Source organism: Mobula hypostoma, chromosome 4 (assembly GCF_963921235.1).
Source record: "Mobula hypostoma chromosome 4, sMobHyp1.1, whole genome shotgun sequence".
NCBI lineage: Eukaryota > Metazoa > Chordata > Chondrichthyes > Myliobatiformes > Myliobatidae > Mobula > Mobula hypostoma.
In genome coordinates this window covers 103,296,907-103,313,173 of record NC_086100.1, presented here as the reverse complement: position 1 = coordinate 103,313,173, position 16,267 = coordinate 103,296,907, and the positions used below count along the sequence as shown (strand labels likewise).

The 16,267-nt window shown below is 42.7% G+C and overlaps 1 protein-coding gene across 7 annotated transcripts in view; it reads right to left on the bottom strand.

Moving 5' to 3' along the window:
- Positions 1-16,267, bottom strand: part of klhl2 (kelch-like family member 2) — a 165,789-nt gene that overhangs the window by 92,156 nt on the left and 57,366 nt on the right. For 5 of the 7 annotated variants that reach the window (XM_063046326.1, XM_063046327.1, XM_063046330.1 and 2 more), the window contains one exon: positions 8,252-8,373. The exons of the other annotated variants lie outside the window; for them this stretch is intronic. In XM_063046326.1, coding sequence (XP_062902396.1) covers positions 8,252-8,373 — 122 coding nt within the window. The remainder of the gene's footprint in view (positions 1-8,251; positions 8,374-16,267) is intronic. 7 annotated transcript variants of the gene reach the window in all.

The following is a 16,267-nucleotide window of genomic DNA, read 5'->3' as shown; positions in this document are numbered from 1 at the left end:
AATATAAATAGGCTAATCAATTTCTTGGTCATGTTGGCTGAGAGAGAAGCATCAGTCAGGTTATTAAGAGTCCTCTGCTCTCTGCCAAACAATCAGACACTTATCTTGTCATAAAAGGGCCACTATACACAGCGCACACAAAACACTCAGGTATAAAAGTACAACCCACGATTAAACCACTGACTGAAACCACATAGCCAAAAAGCAACACTCGGGTTACGCACTTGCAATCAGAAATAAGAAACTGAAGATAAGGCTTGACATTCAAAGCTACAGTTTCACAAGAAAAGGTAGGAACTTTACAAAAACAAACACAGGCTGAATCAATTCAGTCTCAGCCTGCACTTCAAATTCATTGTCCAAGATCTCCTCCCACTCACACTTTCTAAGCCCCACACCTTCAGCACTGTTATTGAGGAACAGCAGGGACTCATGTCAGTCAGACCTTGGGCAGTGTGTGGTAGAAGTCTATAAGACAAACCCAGAGTGTACAGCTTTGTCTTCAATCAAAAGAGGACTGTTTACTTAACTGTTAAAAGTGTTATATAATTATTTAAAACTACATAAGAACTCAGAAATAATTAAAACAAACAAGGGCAATCCTATATCCATCCCAACAGAAATGGGTAGCAGAGAAGCAGACGTGTCAGTGTGGCTTTGCTTGCTTACCCCAGAACAATAGGGCTCTACTGTGGCAGCCATATGGCATCTAGACACAATTCTGCTTCTGTTTTTGGTATCCTGAGATCTGGGTGTTGCTAATCAGGACAGCATTTACTCCCCATACAAATTCCCTTTCTAAACATGGCAGAAGCCACCATATGTTTAACTGCCCTTCAAAATGGAGCAACAAACCTCTCAGTGGTAGCAACACAATTGTACTCAAAAAGCAAGAGAATATATAGCTACTAGGGAACTAGGCACCAATTTTAGAAAGAGGCAAAATTAAACCTAGCAAAATGTCATCCTCAAAAATGTCTAGGGACTGTGGTATAAATTGGTAACAATTCCCACAAATTAGTACAGGTCTAGTTCTGCTCTAAAATCACACCCAACAGGTAATGTGCCAGTCTTCTCCATCAGTCTCTGGATATGCATTTTTCCACCAGCAGAAAAGACCCACTGGCAAAAGGATATACAGGCAGGAGGGAGTAGTCCTTATAACCCTCAAATTTGAATTCATAAGTTGAGTCCATTAGAATCCATAAGTTTGAATTTGTAACTCTGACTCCATGCGAGTCAGACATGGGCAAGGAAATCACTGCAAAGCATCAGCCAATGGTTTCCCCACTACCCGAGGAATCAATGCTCCACCATGTTCAACAATATTTGGAAGATCACTGAAGGCTGCAACAACATAGAATCTATTATGAATGGCAGACATCAAAGCCCTTCAACTCCAGGTTGCTTGGTGACAACCACTACAGACCAAGCTGGCCAGTCCTGAAGGATGCAACTAGTAGACTGGGTCAGCAATACGTAATGAGCAAAACACTGACAAGTAAGCCTTCTTGCCTCATCTGCACCAGAATCAGGTCTAATATCACTGGCTTATGTTGTGAAATATGTTGTTTTGCAGCAGTAATACATTGAAACACATAATAAGAAAAACTATCTTACAATAATATATTTAAAAAATTAAATTAGTCCAAAAAATAGCTAAAAATAAATAAAGAAAAAAAAATGAGGCCGTGTTCATCGTCGAATCAGAAACTTGATGTTGGAGAAGCAGTTGTTCCTGAAACATGGAGTGTTTATCTTGAAGCTCCTGTACCTCCTTCCTGATGGACACAGAAGAATGTCTTGGGTGATTGGGGTCCTTTAATGATGGATTCTGCCTTTATGAGACATTGCCTTTTAAAGCCATCTTCGACGCTGGGAAGGTTAGTGTCTGTGATGGAGCTGGCTAAGTTTACAACTTTCTGCAGCTTTTTCCAATCCAGTACATTGGCCCTCCATACCAGACTGCGATGCAACCAACTAGAATGCTTTCCATGGTTCATCTGTAGAAATTTAAGAGCCTTTGGTGACCTACCAAGTCTCTTACAGATGTCAGGCCTTCTTTGTAATTGCATCAATATTTTGGGCACAGGATAGATCGTCAGAGATGTTGACACACAGGAACTTGAAAATGCTCACCCTTTCCACTTCTGATCCCTTGATGAGAATGGGTGTGTGTTCTCGCTGCTTCCTTTTCCTGAAGTCCACTATAAATTTCTTGGTTTCACTGACATTGAGTGCAAGGTTGTTGTTGTGACACACTCAACCAGCTGATCTATCTTGCTCCTGTACGCCACCTCGTCACCATCTGAAATTCCAACAACAGATATGCTATTGGCAAATTTATAGGTCGTATTTGAGCTGTGCCAAGCCACACAGTCATGGATGTAGAGAGAGTAGAGCAGTGGGCTAAGCGTGCATCCTTGAGGTGTGCCAGTGTTGACTGTCAATGAGGAGGTGTTATTTCCAATCTGCACTGACTGTGATCTCCCAGTGAGGAAGTCAAGCATCCAGTTACAGAGGAAGGTACAGAGGCCCAGGTTTTGGAGCTTGCTGATTGGAATTGAAGGTATGATTGCACTGAACACTAAGCTGTAGTCAATAAACAGCAGTCTGACATAGGTATTGCTATTGCCCAGGTGATCCAAGACCGAGCAGAAAGCCGGTGGGATTGCATCTGCTGTAGACCTATTATGACCATAGGCAAATTACAATGGGCCCAGTTCCTTGCTTAGGTAAGAGTTGATTCTGGCCATGACTGACCTCTCAAAGCACTTCATCACAGTAGGTGTGATTGCTGCTCTTCTGAAGCAGGTGGGTACTCCGACTGCAGCAGTGAGGGACTGAAGATGTCCTCGAACACTCCCGCCAGTTTTTAGTGCCCAATCAGGTGCACCATCAGGATCTGACACCTTGCGGGGGTTTCACCCTCTTGAAAGATGTTCTTATGCTGATCTTCAAAATAGAGATCACAGGGTCACCAGATAATGCAGGGATATGCACAGGTGTGGTTTTGTTCTCCCTGTTAAAGCATGCATAAAAGGCATTGAACTCATCTGGGAATGAAGAATCACAGCCATCCACAATATTAGGTTTTGCTTTGTAAAAAGTAATGGCCTGCTAACCCTGTCAGAGCTGATTGCATCTTTAACTTCAATCGGAATTGCTTTATCATTCTTAAAATAGCCTTCCATAGGTCATACCTGAACTCCTTGTACTGTTCTGATCACTGATCTTGAAAGCCACAGATCTAGCCCTCAGCAGACCATGACTCTCCTGGTTCATCCACAGCTTTCGGTTTGGGCATGTCCAGCATGTTCTCGAAAGCACCCACTCGCACTAGGGTTAGACCGTGACAAATGTGGCATATTCATTCAGATTTGAAGATGAATTCCACTGATTCAAAGCTGTCCTGAATGCGCTCCTCCACCTCCCTTGAGTAGACCTCCTTGGAGCTGCAGCCTTTATGCCAGGAGTAGAAGTACAGCCAGGTGATTGGACTTGCCACAGTGTGGGTGTGGGATGGCACAGTAAGCATTCTTATAGTGGTATAACAGTGGCCAAGTGTGATGGCTGTTCTTGGTGGTAGTTGTTCAGAGACTCCTTCAAGCTGGCCTGGTTGCAGTTCCCTGCAGCAATAGGGAAGGCATCCGGGTGTGCTGTTTTGTGACGGCTGAATTTCTTCTCCATCCATATTGCTGAGCAGTCCAAGATCAGTTTTCTTTCACATGGAACAGCCTTCAGTAGAATGTCACACAGCTTCCACAAGGATCTGTCCATGCCTGTATTTGGCATGTGTGGTGGCACGGGATTTGCATGAATGTGTCCTACCCCACAGTGTTAAAGTAGCTCACTGTATAGATGATGTGCTATTGCAGGAATCCTCTGAAGAGGTTTCCGAAGCCGTCAATATTTGACAGAACACATGCAATTGAGGGGATGGGAAACTAACCCCAATGAACTACAGGGCCCACCTACAACTGAAGCTACACCGGTCGAAGTCTCGCCCGGCGTGTGGGACGTTCCCTTTGATCTTCTGACTCCTGCTCAGCAGCAGCGCCCATGGTTCACAATGGTTCTGTGATATGGAAGAATTGTCGTCGTCGTTGGAAGGCTGCTGCCTTTAACCCTTTCATCCAACAAGTTCCGAAGAAGGAAGTCCCTGATCAGTTAAGTCAATATGCTGAGTTTGTAGCAGTGCACACTGTCATTATGCATGAAACTGAAGCAACTCATTTTTATACTGTGTTACGTACCCCGTAACTGGGTTGCCAAACCAGCAGAAATGGAACACTCGTTGGAGTCTGTGATTACTAGGAACTAATAAAGTTTTATTAAAGAAATAAGTAATATAGTACACTAACCGCAAGGATATAAATGTAATAGGTTAGCAATGACAGTATACACATATACACAGAAATAGGGTAATAGGAATCAACCAAGCTCTATCGCAGTCTAGGGGTAAAATGATCAGTCTTAAGGTGAAGCAGAGTTCAGTTCAGTCTAGTGCAGTTCCAAGTAATCGCTGTTGTTGTACCGTTGGGGGGGGGGCAGGCGGAGAGAGAGCAAGAGCGAGATGCAGTTGGTTTCAGGCAAACCCCTCCGTTCCGGATGCAATCGTTCTTCTGTGGTGAACCCGGTACCCAGTCAAGGGCAGACACACAACAGGTTCCCAGCGATCGTACCTTTACACCCTGTGAGCCTCTGACCGATTCCTGCGAACCAGTCCTCCAAACTCCCACCAACTTGTGGGGCACACTGCTCTTGCCAGGGTCTCGTGGCGTGTGTGTCGTGCCTTAGCAAATCCGCTATTTTTATTCCCCTGATGGGGTAGCACCTGTCCATCAAACTTCAAACAGTTCAGGTTCAAAGCAAAAGGTCTGTGGCGGACGCCAACGTCTGAATTGTGACTCTTTCTCGTTAATCTCTCTCTTCTCTCTTAATAGCATTTTGAATGTTTCTCCATTGTCTTTCGTTATCTCTCTCATTAGCATCATCTGTTCTGCAGCTCTGCTTGGCTTTACACATGACAACTGATTCCTGGGCTATTGCTAATGGACCTGCTGTCTGATTGCCCCGATGGAACCAGCAGTCCTATACAGTTAAGGCAGTGGTCCCCAACCTCCGGGCTGCAGACCAATACCGATCCACGAAGCATGCAGGGGTGCAGCGGTAGCTGGGACGCACTCAGCACATCTTTAAGAAAAAAGGCCATTGCGTTGCCTCTGATCTGGGCTGACAATTACGTGCCGGGCGGCACCTAATTAATCACATTGTTTATTTTGGTTTTTTTCTTAAAGATGTGCTGAGTGCGTCCCGGCTACCGCTGCATACTTCGCGGATCAGTATCGGTCCGCGGCCTGGAGATTGGGAACCACTGAGTTATGGGCATCCTTTATGGGGAGTGGAGTTATAGAAGGGCACTTGAGACCGAACATTAGATGTTATGTTACAGTTTACCATGTCAATGCCCATTCGAAAGATGATTTGCCAATGACCAGATTTGACAACGTAGCCGATAATCTCACTTGTGTTGACATGGTGACATCTCCCCCTCAGCCTCAAATCCTGTTATTGACACTTACCTGGTGGGCCCATGAATCTTCTGGGCATTTTGGGGATACTGGGTGTCATGCAGTGATCTAGACAGCAGGGATTATTCCTTTCCACTGATACAGCTCATACAGAAGTACCAAATTGTGGGCTTTGTTTAGAAATTAAGGACTGACAGCTTTCAAAACAGCCCCGGCTGCCATATGCCATTGGTGTGACCCTGCTCAGATTTGGGAAATAGATGATGTCAGTCCCCTTCTTTAACAGATGGGATTGCCAGGACACCCACCCCTCCCTCATTTTCAACTCTACAGGTTTTTTTTTGTCAGTCTGTTGAACCTGCATCGTTCATACGAGATTAAATCATACAAGGCACATGAGAAAGGCATCAATATCATGTCAGCCCAAACATCATGGCCCCGTACAATCCACAAAAGCTGAAGATTCACACTTTCAATCCTCATTAATCATGAATTTGAACTTTGCTTTATAACAAAGTGGTTTTAAAAAAAAAGAGAACCACAAGCTAAGGCACTGACTAAAGCAGTTGCCTGAAATGTGAAGGGAATTAAACACTCAGGGTTGGGTGTGAATGAATCACAAAATATAATAATTGGGCAAGAAAATGTTCAACCATGACCTTATTATGTAGCTCAGCAGGAACAAGGGGCATGGCAATTTAATGGTCATATGCAAGGTCATCTTCATTTTCTTGCATTCTGTTCAAGAGAGCTGCAGAGAAATGGGAAGAACCTGCTGAGGATTTATAAAGTACTGGTCGGACCACGTTAGGAATATTGAGAGCAATTTTGGCATTGCTTAAGGAATGATAGATTGGCACTGGAGAGGGTCCAGACAAGGTTCACAAGAATGATCTCAGGAATGAAGAGTGTTTGATGACTCTGAGCCTGTACTCAGTGGACTTCAGAAGGATGGCAGTGGAGGGGGAGGGGGGGAGGAAGTGGGCGAAGTTATTTAAACCTACCCAATATTGAAAGGCTGGAGTGCAGAGTGGACAGGGAGAGAGTACTTCCAATAGTAGGAGAGTGTAGGATCCAAAAGCACATCATCAGAATAAAGTAATGCCTTTTTTTTAAAAAAACCAAGATGAAAAGGGATCTCCTCAGGCAGAGGGTGGCGAATCTGTGGAATCCATTGCCACAAAGGTCTCTGGAGGACAAATCATTGGGTGTACATAAGGACATAAGGCAGAGATTGGTTGATTCTTGATTGGTGAGGTGTTGAAGGATTGCGGGGAGAAGGTAGGAGAATGGAGTTGAAAGAAAGTGGCTCTGACAGAATGGTGGAGCAGAGTCAATGGGCTGAAGATCCTAAATCTGTTTCTATCTTTATGGTCTTATGGCTGGTAAAATGTGTCACTCTCTAAAGCAGTCGTCAATATTTCCGTGTTACAGCAATTGATTGCTTGGTCATCACTCCTCAGCTGGTTAACCAATACAGTAATCTGAATCTCACTGATATACAGTAGTAATAAAAATACACAAAACTATCTCATAATCCATGTTCACGTTGCACCCGAGTGTTCATTACAAATCTTTTTTATCCTTGCTGGTAAACTGGTTAAGAGAAGCAGCAACGAGCATTATGTATGCTCGATCTACATAACTGCCTTACTACTTATGTGTTTGAATGCTAATACTGTAGATTAAGTATATAACATTTAGTGGGAACATGCACACAGAGTGATTTCTATTAAAATTGCCATGTGGTTAAAACAACACTGCGAGACATCACCCAGGGGTGGGTCAGCAATTTCTATTCAACATCACTATTCTGGAAATTGACTCCTCAACCAAACTGCTGAAGCCTATTGCTGCTGCCTCAGAGTTGTCTGCATTCGGGGTGCGGGGTGGGGGGTGGGGGGGGTGGAAATCACAGCTGAATAGTTCACAACCAATGAAACATCATTTGTCATTGGAAACATCACTCTGATATGGAAGCAACTGGAAGCTGCCCAATTGTTGCCCCGACTGAAAATAAACTAATTTAGCATAAACCTAGGATTTATACACATACTTTAGCACTAAGCTACTGAGGATACAAAATATCCCAGCTTCAGCACAGTTAATTTGAATTTTGGAGCCTACACCCAAGTCAGTAGTTAATCTACAGTAGATTTCATCACTTGTTTAAGTTGTATCTCATAGCTGTGTGCACATACCTAAGTTAACAGACACGTATAATTGCAAGCACATGCATGCATACAAGTATTTAAGATTTTGAATTATTCATCGACTGACTAGAATTTCTGAACATTGTTTTGGCTGTACAAGACAGCACACATTTAAAGTGAAAGTGAAAAAGTTTGAAAGGAGATTTGCATGGTAAAGATTTCTTGTAAGTTCTGTACACAGACTGGTAGGTGTTTGGATATCTTCCAGGGAAGGTAGTCAAAGCAGACACAAAAACAGCATTTAAGAGGCATTTAGATGGGTACATGAACATGTAGGGAAGGGAGGGATATAGCCCAAGTGCAGGCAGAAGGGATTAAACTGGCATCGTAGTTGGCACAGATTTGAGAGTCCAGGGCCCGTTCCTGCACCATACTGTTCAATGCAAATACAAAGGCCTTACTATCATTAAACAGTAATCATTTCAGAAGCCTTTAAAAGATGCAGGTCTACTCTTGTGCAGTTACTATCCTTTGATTTCAAACAGCATGATCTATTCAATGTACCTGAACATTCTCTTCTGTAACCTGAATTTCAGCTGTGTAAACATAGTCAATAAGGATGTTCAGCGTCCATTTGTCCACTTCCTTAATGCGTACTCTCTTTGCTTTGCTCTCACTCATCTCACCTGAAAAATAAAGGTGCATCATGATTTCATCTTCCCATCTGAATAGCTTTGCTTTCACTGCACATTTGTAGTTCACATTTCAATGAAATTTATCTGTATTATAAACATTTCTCAGGACATGGTATTGGTGTATTATTGTGACATGTACCAATACAGTGAAGAGCTGTCTTGCTGACTCCTTATACAGATCAAATCATTACACAGTACTGTATACTAAGCTAGAATAAAGTAAAACAATAATAATGCAGAATAAAGTGTAAAGGCTAACTAAAAAAAGTACAGTGCAGGTAAATGATAAAATGCAAGATCTAACAAGGTAGATTGTGAGGCCTAGGTAGTAATCTCTTACTAGCTCTTCCTTCAGTTAGTCCTGACGAAGGGTCTCGGCCCGAAACGTCGACTGTACCTCTTCCTAGAGATGCTGCCTGGCCTGCTGCGTTCACCAGCAACTTTGATGTGTGTAGATTGTGAGGCCTGCAGTCCATCTTAGCATACAGGAGGTCCATTCAAGGGTCTGATAACTGTGGAATAGATACTACCCATGAGCCTGATAGCACACGCTTTCGGGCTTTTGCATCTCATGTCCAATGGGAGAGGTCAGAGAATGTCCGAGGCAGTGGGGTCTTTGAATATGCTGGCTGTACTACTGAGGCAGTGAGAAGTACAGACAGAGTCTATAGAGGAGAGGCTGGCTCCTGTGATGTGCTGAACTGTGCTCACAAGTGTCTACAGATTCCTGTGGTCACAAGCAGAATAGTTGCCATACTAAGCCACTATGCATCCAGACAGTATGGCGCATTAATAAAAATTGTAGAGTCAATGGGTACATGCTGAATTTCCTTGGCTTCCTGCGGAAGTAGAGGTGTTGGCGAGTTTCCTTGGCCATGATGTCAGAGAGGTTGGAAGAGGACATGCTGAAGTACTCAATGCCATCGATGGAGATAGAAGTGTGTGCACTGCCCCCCTTTCTGAAGTAAACGACCAGCACCATGTCCTCCATCTGCTTCCTGTACTCCGACTCATCATTATTTACTACAGTGGCATCATCTGCAAATGATGGAGTTAAAGCAGAACCTGGTCATGAGTGCACAGGGAGTAGAGGAGAGGGCTAAGGAAACAAAAACTTTTGGAGAACCAGTGTTTAGAATAATTGTGGCAGAGGTGTTCCTGCCTATTCCTACTGATTGCGGTCTGCTGGTGAGAAAGTCAATGATCCAGTTGTAGAAGCAGGCAATGTCTCCCAGGGTCCAGAGATTGGTGAGGTGTTTGCTTTGAATTATAGTGTTAAAGGCAGAACGAGAGCCAATAAACATGAGGCAGACATATACATCTTCACTATCCAGACGTTCCACAGATGAGTGAAGGGCCAGGGAGATGACATCCACCGCAACGGGTTGAGGTTGTCTGTAAAACAGGGACTGAAGCGTCCCCTGACCACACTCTCACCTCATGTACTTGACGATGGTACATGGACCATTCAGATTAGATTAACTAGAAAAGTACATATCTTTCCAAGGTATCCTCCTGCAGTTATATCCTTCTCCTTCCTTTAACAAGAGGATTGCAATTACAGCACTTGTATCTATCCTGCATAAAATAATTTACTTCCATTTGCTTCCAGTCTGGGGGTGGTTTGGGGGATAGAATTGCAGGATGAAGGCGTAGGAGTATGATGCTGTATTAACGTTTCACAATATTTATTCAGTAAGCTGCTGCAACATTCAGAAAGAGAAATTTCTGGTTTGTGCTGAGTTAATTAATCTATTGGCTCCTCAACTAAATTAGAAAGGTTAAAAATAAATCTAAATTTCTGACTGCTGGTTAGGGTACAACAACTGTGGGGAAATTAAATAGATCACATTGGCTTCGACCTGTGGCTGAGAAACTGTCCACTCTGCTTTCTTCATGGAGGATGAGATAGATGTTTCTATTCAAGTGAGGGCAATTTATCAACTTCATCTAAGCCAAGTTTGAAATTTTTCACACTCCTCCCTATCATTATTGTACTGCACGTAATACCCCAAATGCAGTCTAACGGAAGTTTTATACAACCTGTCAACTTTGATACTCAACACCTTGCGTTAACACTTTAATGGCACATTGGATGTGCCATCAGATCCCTGTATACCAGTTCTCCGAAGGGTCCTGCCATTTACGGTATATCTTCTCCATACAGTGCAACAATCACACTTATCCAGATTAATGTCATATGCCATTTCTCTACCTCCATCTCCAACTGATCCTCTGACAAACTTCTAAACCATCCACAACTCCACCATTTGGAACATTTGTTAACCAACTACATCAGCTCATCTAGTGGCCCCAGCACTGATCTTTACAGACCAGCACAGGTCACAGACCTTCATTCCTTTACCACTACCCTCTGCATTCTACGGCCTAACCAATTTTGAATCCTGTCTACCAAGTCACCAAGATGTGATAAGAAGCAAAATGGTGAAAAGAATCTTGAATATATACATAAAAAGCAAATACTTTTAGATCAGGCGTCATCTGTGGAAGAGTTACTGTTTTAGGTTAATACACTTTCATCACAGTAAGAAAAAAAATTAGAAATCAAGATAGTTTTAAGATGCAGAATGGAAGCTAATGACTAATCCTGTACTAATCTCATCCTTTATTACACACAGGACATTGATCATGCCGTTATGTAGCACAGAACAGAGTCTACGTCCACCAACAAATCTCATCCTTTATTAGACACTGATCATGCCATTATGTAGTATAGAACCTCTACCTACCTGCTTTCCTGATTGCCTATCTTCTGAATGAAAAAATACCACTGAACAGGTGAGCCTTGACATTAATTTTTAACCATCTCTACAATGGTTAACCATACCAATGGTGCATCATCTAATGAATGAATGCTTAAGAGCATTCCAAGCAAGAACGTGTAATTTTGTCTTTTAACCACTGGCTATACTCACATATTTGAACACACCTGTCATGTTCTAGCTATTCTTGCCCATTGTGCTAACCTGTACCATGATCTTATCTTTTATAAATATGTCTTCACCTGAACCTCCTCTCACATTGGTAAAGGTGCTGAGGAAGAGGATTTCTTGGAATGTATGCGGGATGGTTTTTTGAACCAACATGTCGAGGAACCAACTAGAGAGCAGGCTATTCTGGACTGGGTTTTGAGCAATGAGGAAGGGTTAATTAGCGATCTTGTCGTGGGAGGCCCCTTGGGTAAGAATGACCATAATATGGTGGAATTCTTCATTAAGATGGAGAGTGACATAGTTAATTCAGAAACAAAGGTTCTGAACTTAAAGAGGGGTAACTTTGAAGGTATGAGACGTGAATTAGCTAAGATAGACTGGTAAATGACACTTAAAGGATTGACGGTGGATATGCAATGGCAAGCATTTAAAGGTTGCATGGATGAACTACAACAATCGTTCATCCCAGTTTGGCAAAAGAATAAATCAAGGAAGGTAGTGCACCCGTGGCTGACAAGAGAAATTAGGGATAGTATCAATTCCAAAGAAGAAGCATATAAATTAGCCAGAGAAAGTGGCTCACCTGAGGACTGGGAGAAATTCAGAGTTCAGCAGAGGAGGACAAAGGGCTTAATTAGGAAGGGGAAAAAAGATTATGAGAGAAAACTGGCAGGGAACATAAAAACTGACTAAAAGCTTTTATAGATATGCAAAAAGGAAAAGACTGGTAAAGACAAATGTAGGTCCCCTACAGACAGAAACAGGTGAATTGATTATGGGGAGCAAGGACATGGCAGACCAATTGAATAATTACTTTGGTTCTGTTTTCACTAAGGAGGACATAAATAATCTTCCAGAAATAGTAGGGGACAGAGGGTCCAGTGAGATGGAGGAACTGAGTGAAATACATGTTAGTAGGGAAGTGGTGTTAGGTAAATTGAAGGGATTGAAGGCAGATAAATCCCCAGGGCCAGATGGTCTGCATCCTAGAGTGCTTAAGGAAGTAGCCCAAGAAATAGTGGATGCATTAGTGATAATTTTTCAAAACTCGTTAGATTCTGGACTAGTTCCTGAGGATTGGAGGGTGGCTAATGTAACCCCACTTTTTAAAAAAGGAGGGAGAGAGAAACCGGGGAATTATAGACTGGTTAGCCTAACGTCGGTGGTGGGGAAACTGCTGGAGTCAGTTACCAAAGATGTGATAACAGCACATTTGGAAAGCGGTGAAATCATCCGACAAAGTCAGCATCAATTTGTGAAAGGAAAATCATGTCTGACGAATCTCATAGAATTTTTTGAGGATGTAACTAGTAGAGTGGATAGGGGAGAACCAGTGGATGTGGTATATTTGGATTTTCAAAAGGCTTTTGACAAGGTCCCACACAGGAGATTAGTGTGCAAACTTAAAGCACACGGTATTGGGGGTAAGGTATTGATGTGGATGGAGAATTGGTTAGCAGACAGGAAGCAAAGAGTGGGAATAAACGGGACCTTTTCAGAATGGCAGGCGGTGACTAATGGGGTACCGCAAGGCTCAGTGCTGGGACCCCAGCTGTTTACAATATATATTAATGACTTGGATGAGGGAATTAAATGCAGCATCTCCAAGTTTGCAGATGACACGAAGCTGGGTGGCAGTGTTAGCTGTGAGGAGGATGCTGAGAGGATGCAGAGTGACTTGGATAGGTTGGGCGAGTGGGCAAATTCATGGCAGATGCAATTTAATGTGGATAAATGTGAAGTTATCCACTTTGGTGGCAAAAATAGGAAAACAGATTATTATCTGAATGGTGGCCGATTAGGAAAAGGGGAGGTGCAACGAGACCTGGGTGTCATTATACACCAGTCATTGAAAGTGGGCATGCAGGTACAGCAGGTGGTGAAAAAGGCGAATGGTATGCTGGCATTTATAGCAAGAGGATTCGAGTACAGGAGCAGGGAGGTACTACTGCAGTTGTACAAGGCCTTGGTGAGACCACACCTGGAGTATTGTGTGCAGTTTTGGTCCCCTAATCTGAGGAAAGACATCCTTGCCATAGAGGGAGTACAAAGAAGGTTCACCAGATTGATTCCTGGGATGGCAGGACTTTCATATGAAGAAAGACTGGATGAACTGGGCTTGTACTCGTTGGAATTTAGAAGATTGAGGGGGGATCTGATTGAAACGTATAAAATCCTAAAGGGATTGGACGGGCTAGATGCAGGAAGATTGTTCCCAATGTTGGAGAAGTCCAGAACAAGGGGCCACGTTTGAGGATAAGGGGGAAGCCTTTTAGGACCGAGATTAGGAAAAACTTCTTCACACAGAGAGTGGTGAATCTGTGGAATTCTCTGCCACAGGAAACAGTTGAGGCCAGTTCATTGGCTATATTTAAGAGGGAGTTAGATATGGCCCTTGTGGCTACAGGGATCAGGGGGTATGGAGGGAAGGCTGGGGCGGGGTTCTGAGTTGGATGATCAGCCATGATCATAATAAATGGCGGTGCAGGCTCGAAGGGCCGAATGGCCTACTCCTGCACCTATTTTCTATGTTTCTATATTACTTAAAGCAGTATCCACAACAGTAGCTATTCAATTCACCAGAATACTTAAAGACACCAGGATTCAGATGAAGCTCACCCAATGTATCAAGTATTGCAGTGTACTGCTGCCGCTGCTGCTGCTGCTAAGTTAAGAAATTTCACAACACATGCTGGTGATAATAAACCCGATTCTGATTTGGTCTTTTCACACAATTTGAATAGAGAATTACAGAGATCAGCAGCTCCGAAGAAATTTCTCCTCACTTTAGTTCTGAGTGATCTACACCTCATTTTGAAATTGACTTCTAAGCCTGGGAAAACATCCACCCCATTGTATATGCCACACTCAAGCTGGCGGAGCAACACCGGATATTCCATCTGGATAGCCTCCAAGCTGACGGCATGAATAGCAATTTCTCCATTTTCCAGAAATTGGCCACCCCATCTCGTTCTCCATTCCCCATTCCCCTCTCATTCCTTCTCTTACCTGCCTATCACCTTGCTCTGGTGCTCCTCCCCCTTCCCTTTCTTCCATGGTCTTCATTCCTCTCCTATCAGACTCCCCCTTCTCCAGCCCTTTATCTTCTTCACCAATCAACTTCCTTACCCTTCACTTCTCCTCCTCCCCCCTCCCAGTTTCACCTATCACCTGCCACCTTGTGCTTCTTCCTCCCCTCCCCCCAGCTTCTTATTCTGACTTCTCTTTTTCCTTTCCAGTCCTGATGAAGTAAACTCGACCCAAAACGTTAACTGTTTACACTTTTCCATAGATGCTACCTCATCTGGCCTGCTGAGTTCCTCCAGCATTTTGAGTGTTGCTTTGGATTTCCACCATCTGCAGATTTTTTCACGTTTGTCATTTTATATGCTTCAATGGGACCTCCTTTCATTCTTTTAAAGTATAAATAAATATGACCATCTACTATCCAAGGAACTACTCCGGTGAATCATCACTACTCTTTCTCTGGAAAGTATATGCCCTTTCAGAGAGAAACTCTGCAAATAAAATTCCAGCTGCGATCTCACCAAGACTCTATTAAAGCATCTTGAAAAATTCAGAAACAATGAATCTTCAAAACAACTTCCTAATTAAACAACTTATGCACATAAACACCCAGGTCCACTGGACAACAGCATTTCCAAACTCATAAGAAATTCTCAGCATTTGTTATTCCTCTGAGATGAAAGCCACTTGACAGATTGTACTCTAAATACTGCCCATTTGCTCAGCCGGTCTATAGCCTCATGAAGCCTCTTTGCATTACTTGCACTCCATGTTTCTTTTGCATTATTATAATGGAAAATGCAACATTTGGTCCCGACATGCAATGTTTTATATAATCAGTAAATAGGTAGGGGCCAAGCAGTGATCCACTAATATCCCACAACTTGCCAACCTGAGGAGTTGTTGATACTTAGATCTTGTATCTTTCATTTTCTATCCATATTGACCAATCAACCCACACTAGTACAGCTCCCCAATGCTGTTTGTTCAAACTCATGTTCAATGACCTCCTGAGCAGAACGTTATTGAAACCTTCCAAAAGTCCAGATGCATCACAAATACTAGGTTCCTCGTCACCAGCTTTACCAGACATATACTCGCAGAACATCAATGTTACTCAAAGATGCTTTCTTTTCCACAAATCCATATTGCCTCGTCTTAGTCATTATTTTCCAAGTGAATTAATATTTATTAATTTTTCCCATAATTGACAGTATCCCCCTTTACATATTTGTGTCTTGAAGTTATGAACAATTGCTGCAAATAGTGCATTATATCTTTAAATGCTGACATTACTATAACCCTTCAAATGTGTAGTAGCTAACATGCCTTTCGTACTGTCTTCCTTTCCTTTGCCAAAATAAGGTATAGGCCATTTAGGACTAAACTGAGGAGAAATTTCTTCAGAGGTTAATGATTTTGATAGTTTTCTGCCCTAAAGGGGAAGAGAAGACAGAGTTTCAGTTGTGACTGATAGATTTCTGGTTTTGAGAGGAATCAAGAATCCATCAATATGAGAGCGCATGACAGGAAAATGGCCAGTGTTAAATTCTTATCATGTTCTGATTACTCTTTACAATATCATTAATAAACACTCTTATTGCATAATCCAGAGTCTGAAGTAGACTGTTCTCTCATTGATTTCTCAGTATAGAATCAAAATCAGGTTTATTATCACTGACATATGTGGCGAAATTTGTTGTTTTGTGGGAGCAGAACAATGTAACTCAAAAATCACTACGTTACAAAACAAATGGTGCAAAAGGCAAATAACAACATAGCATTCATGGACCATTCAGAAACATGATAACAGAGAGGGAGAAGCCATTCTGAAAATGCTGATTGTGGGTCCTCAGGCTCCTGTACCTCCTCTCCGAATGTAACAATGTGAAGAGGGCATATGC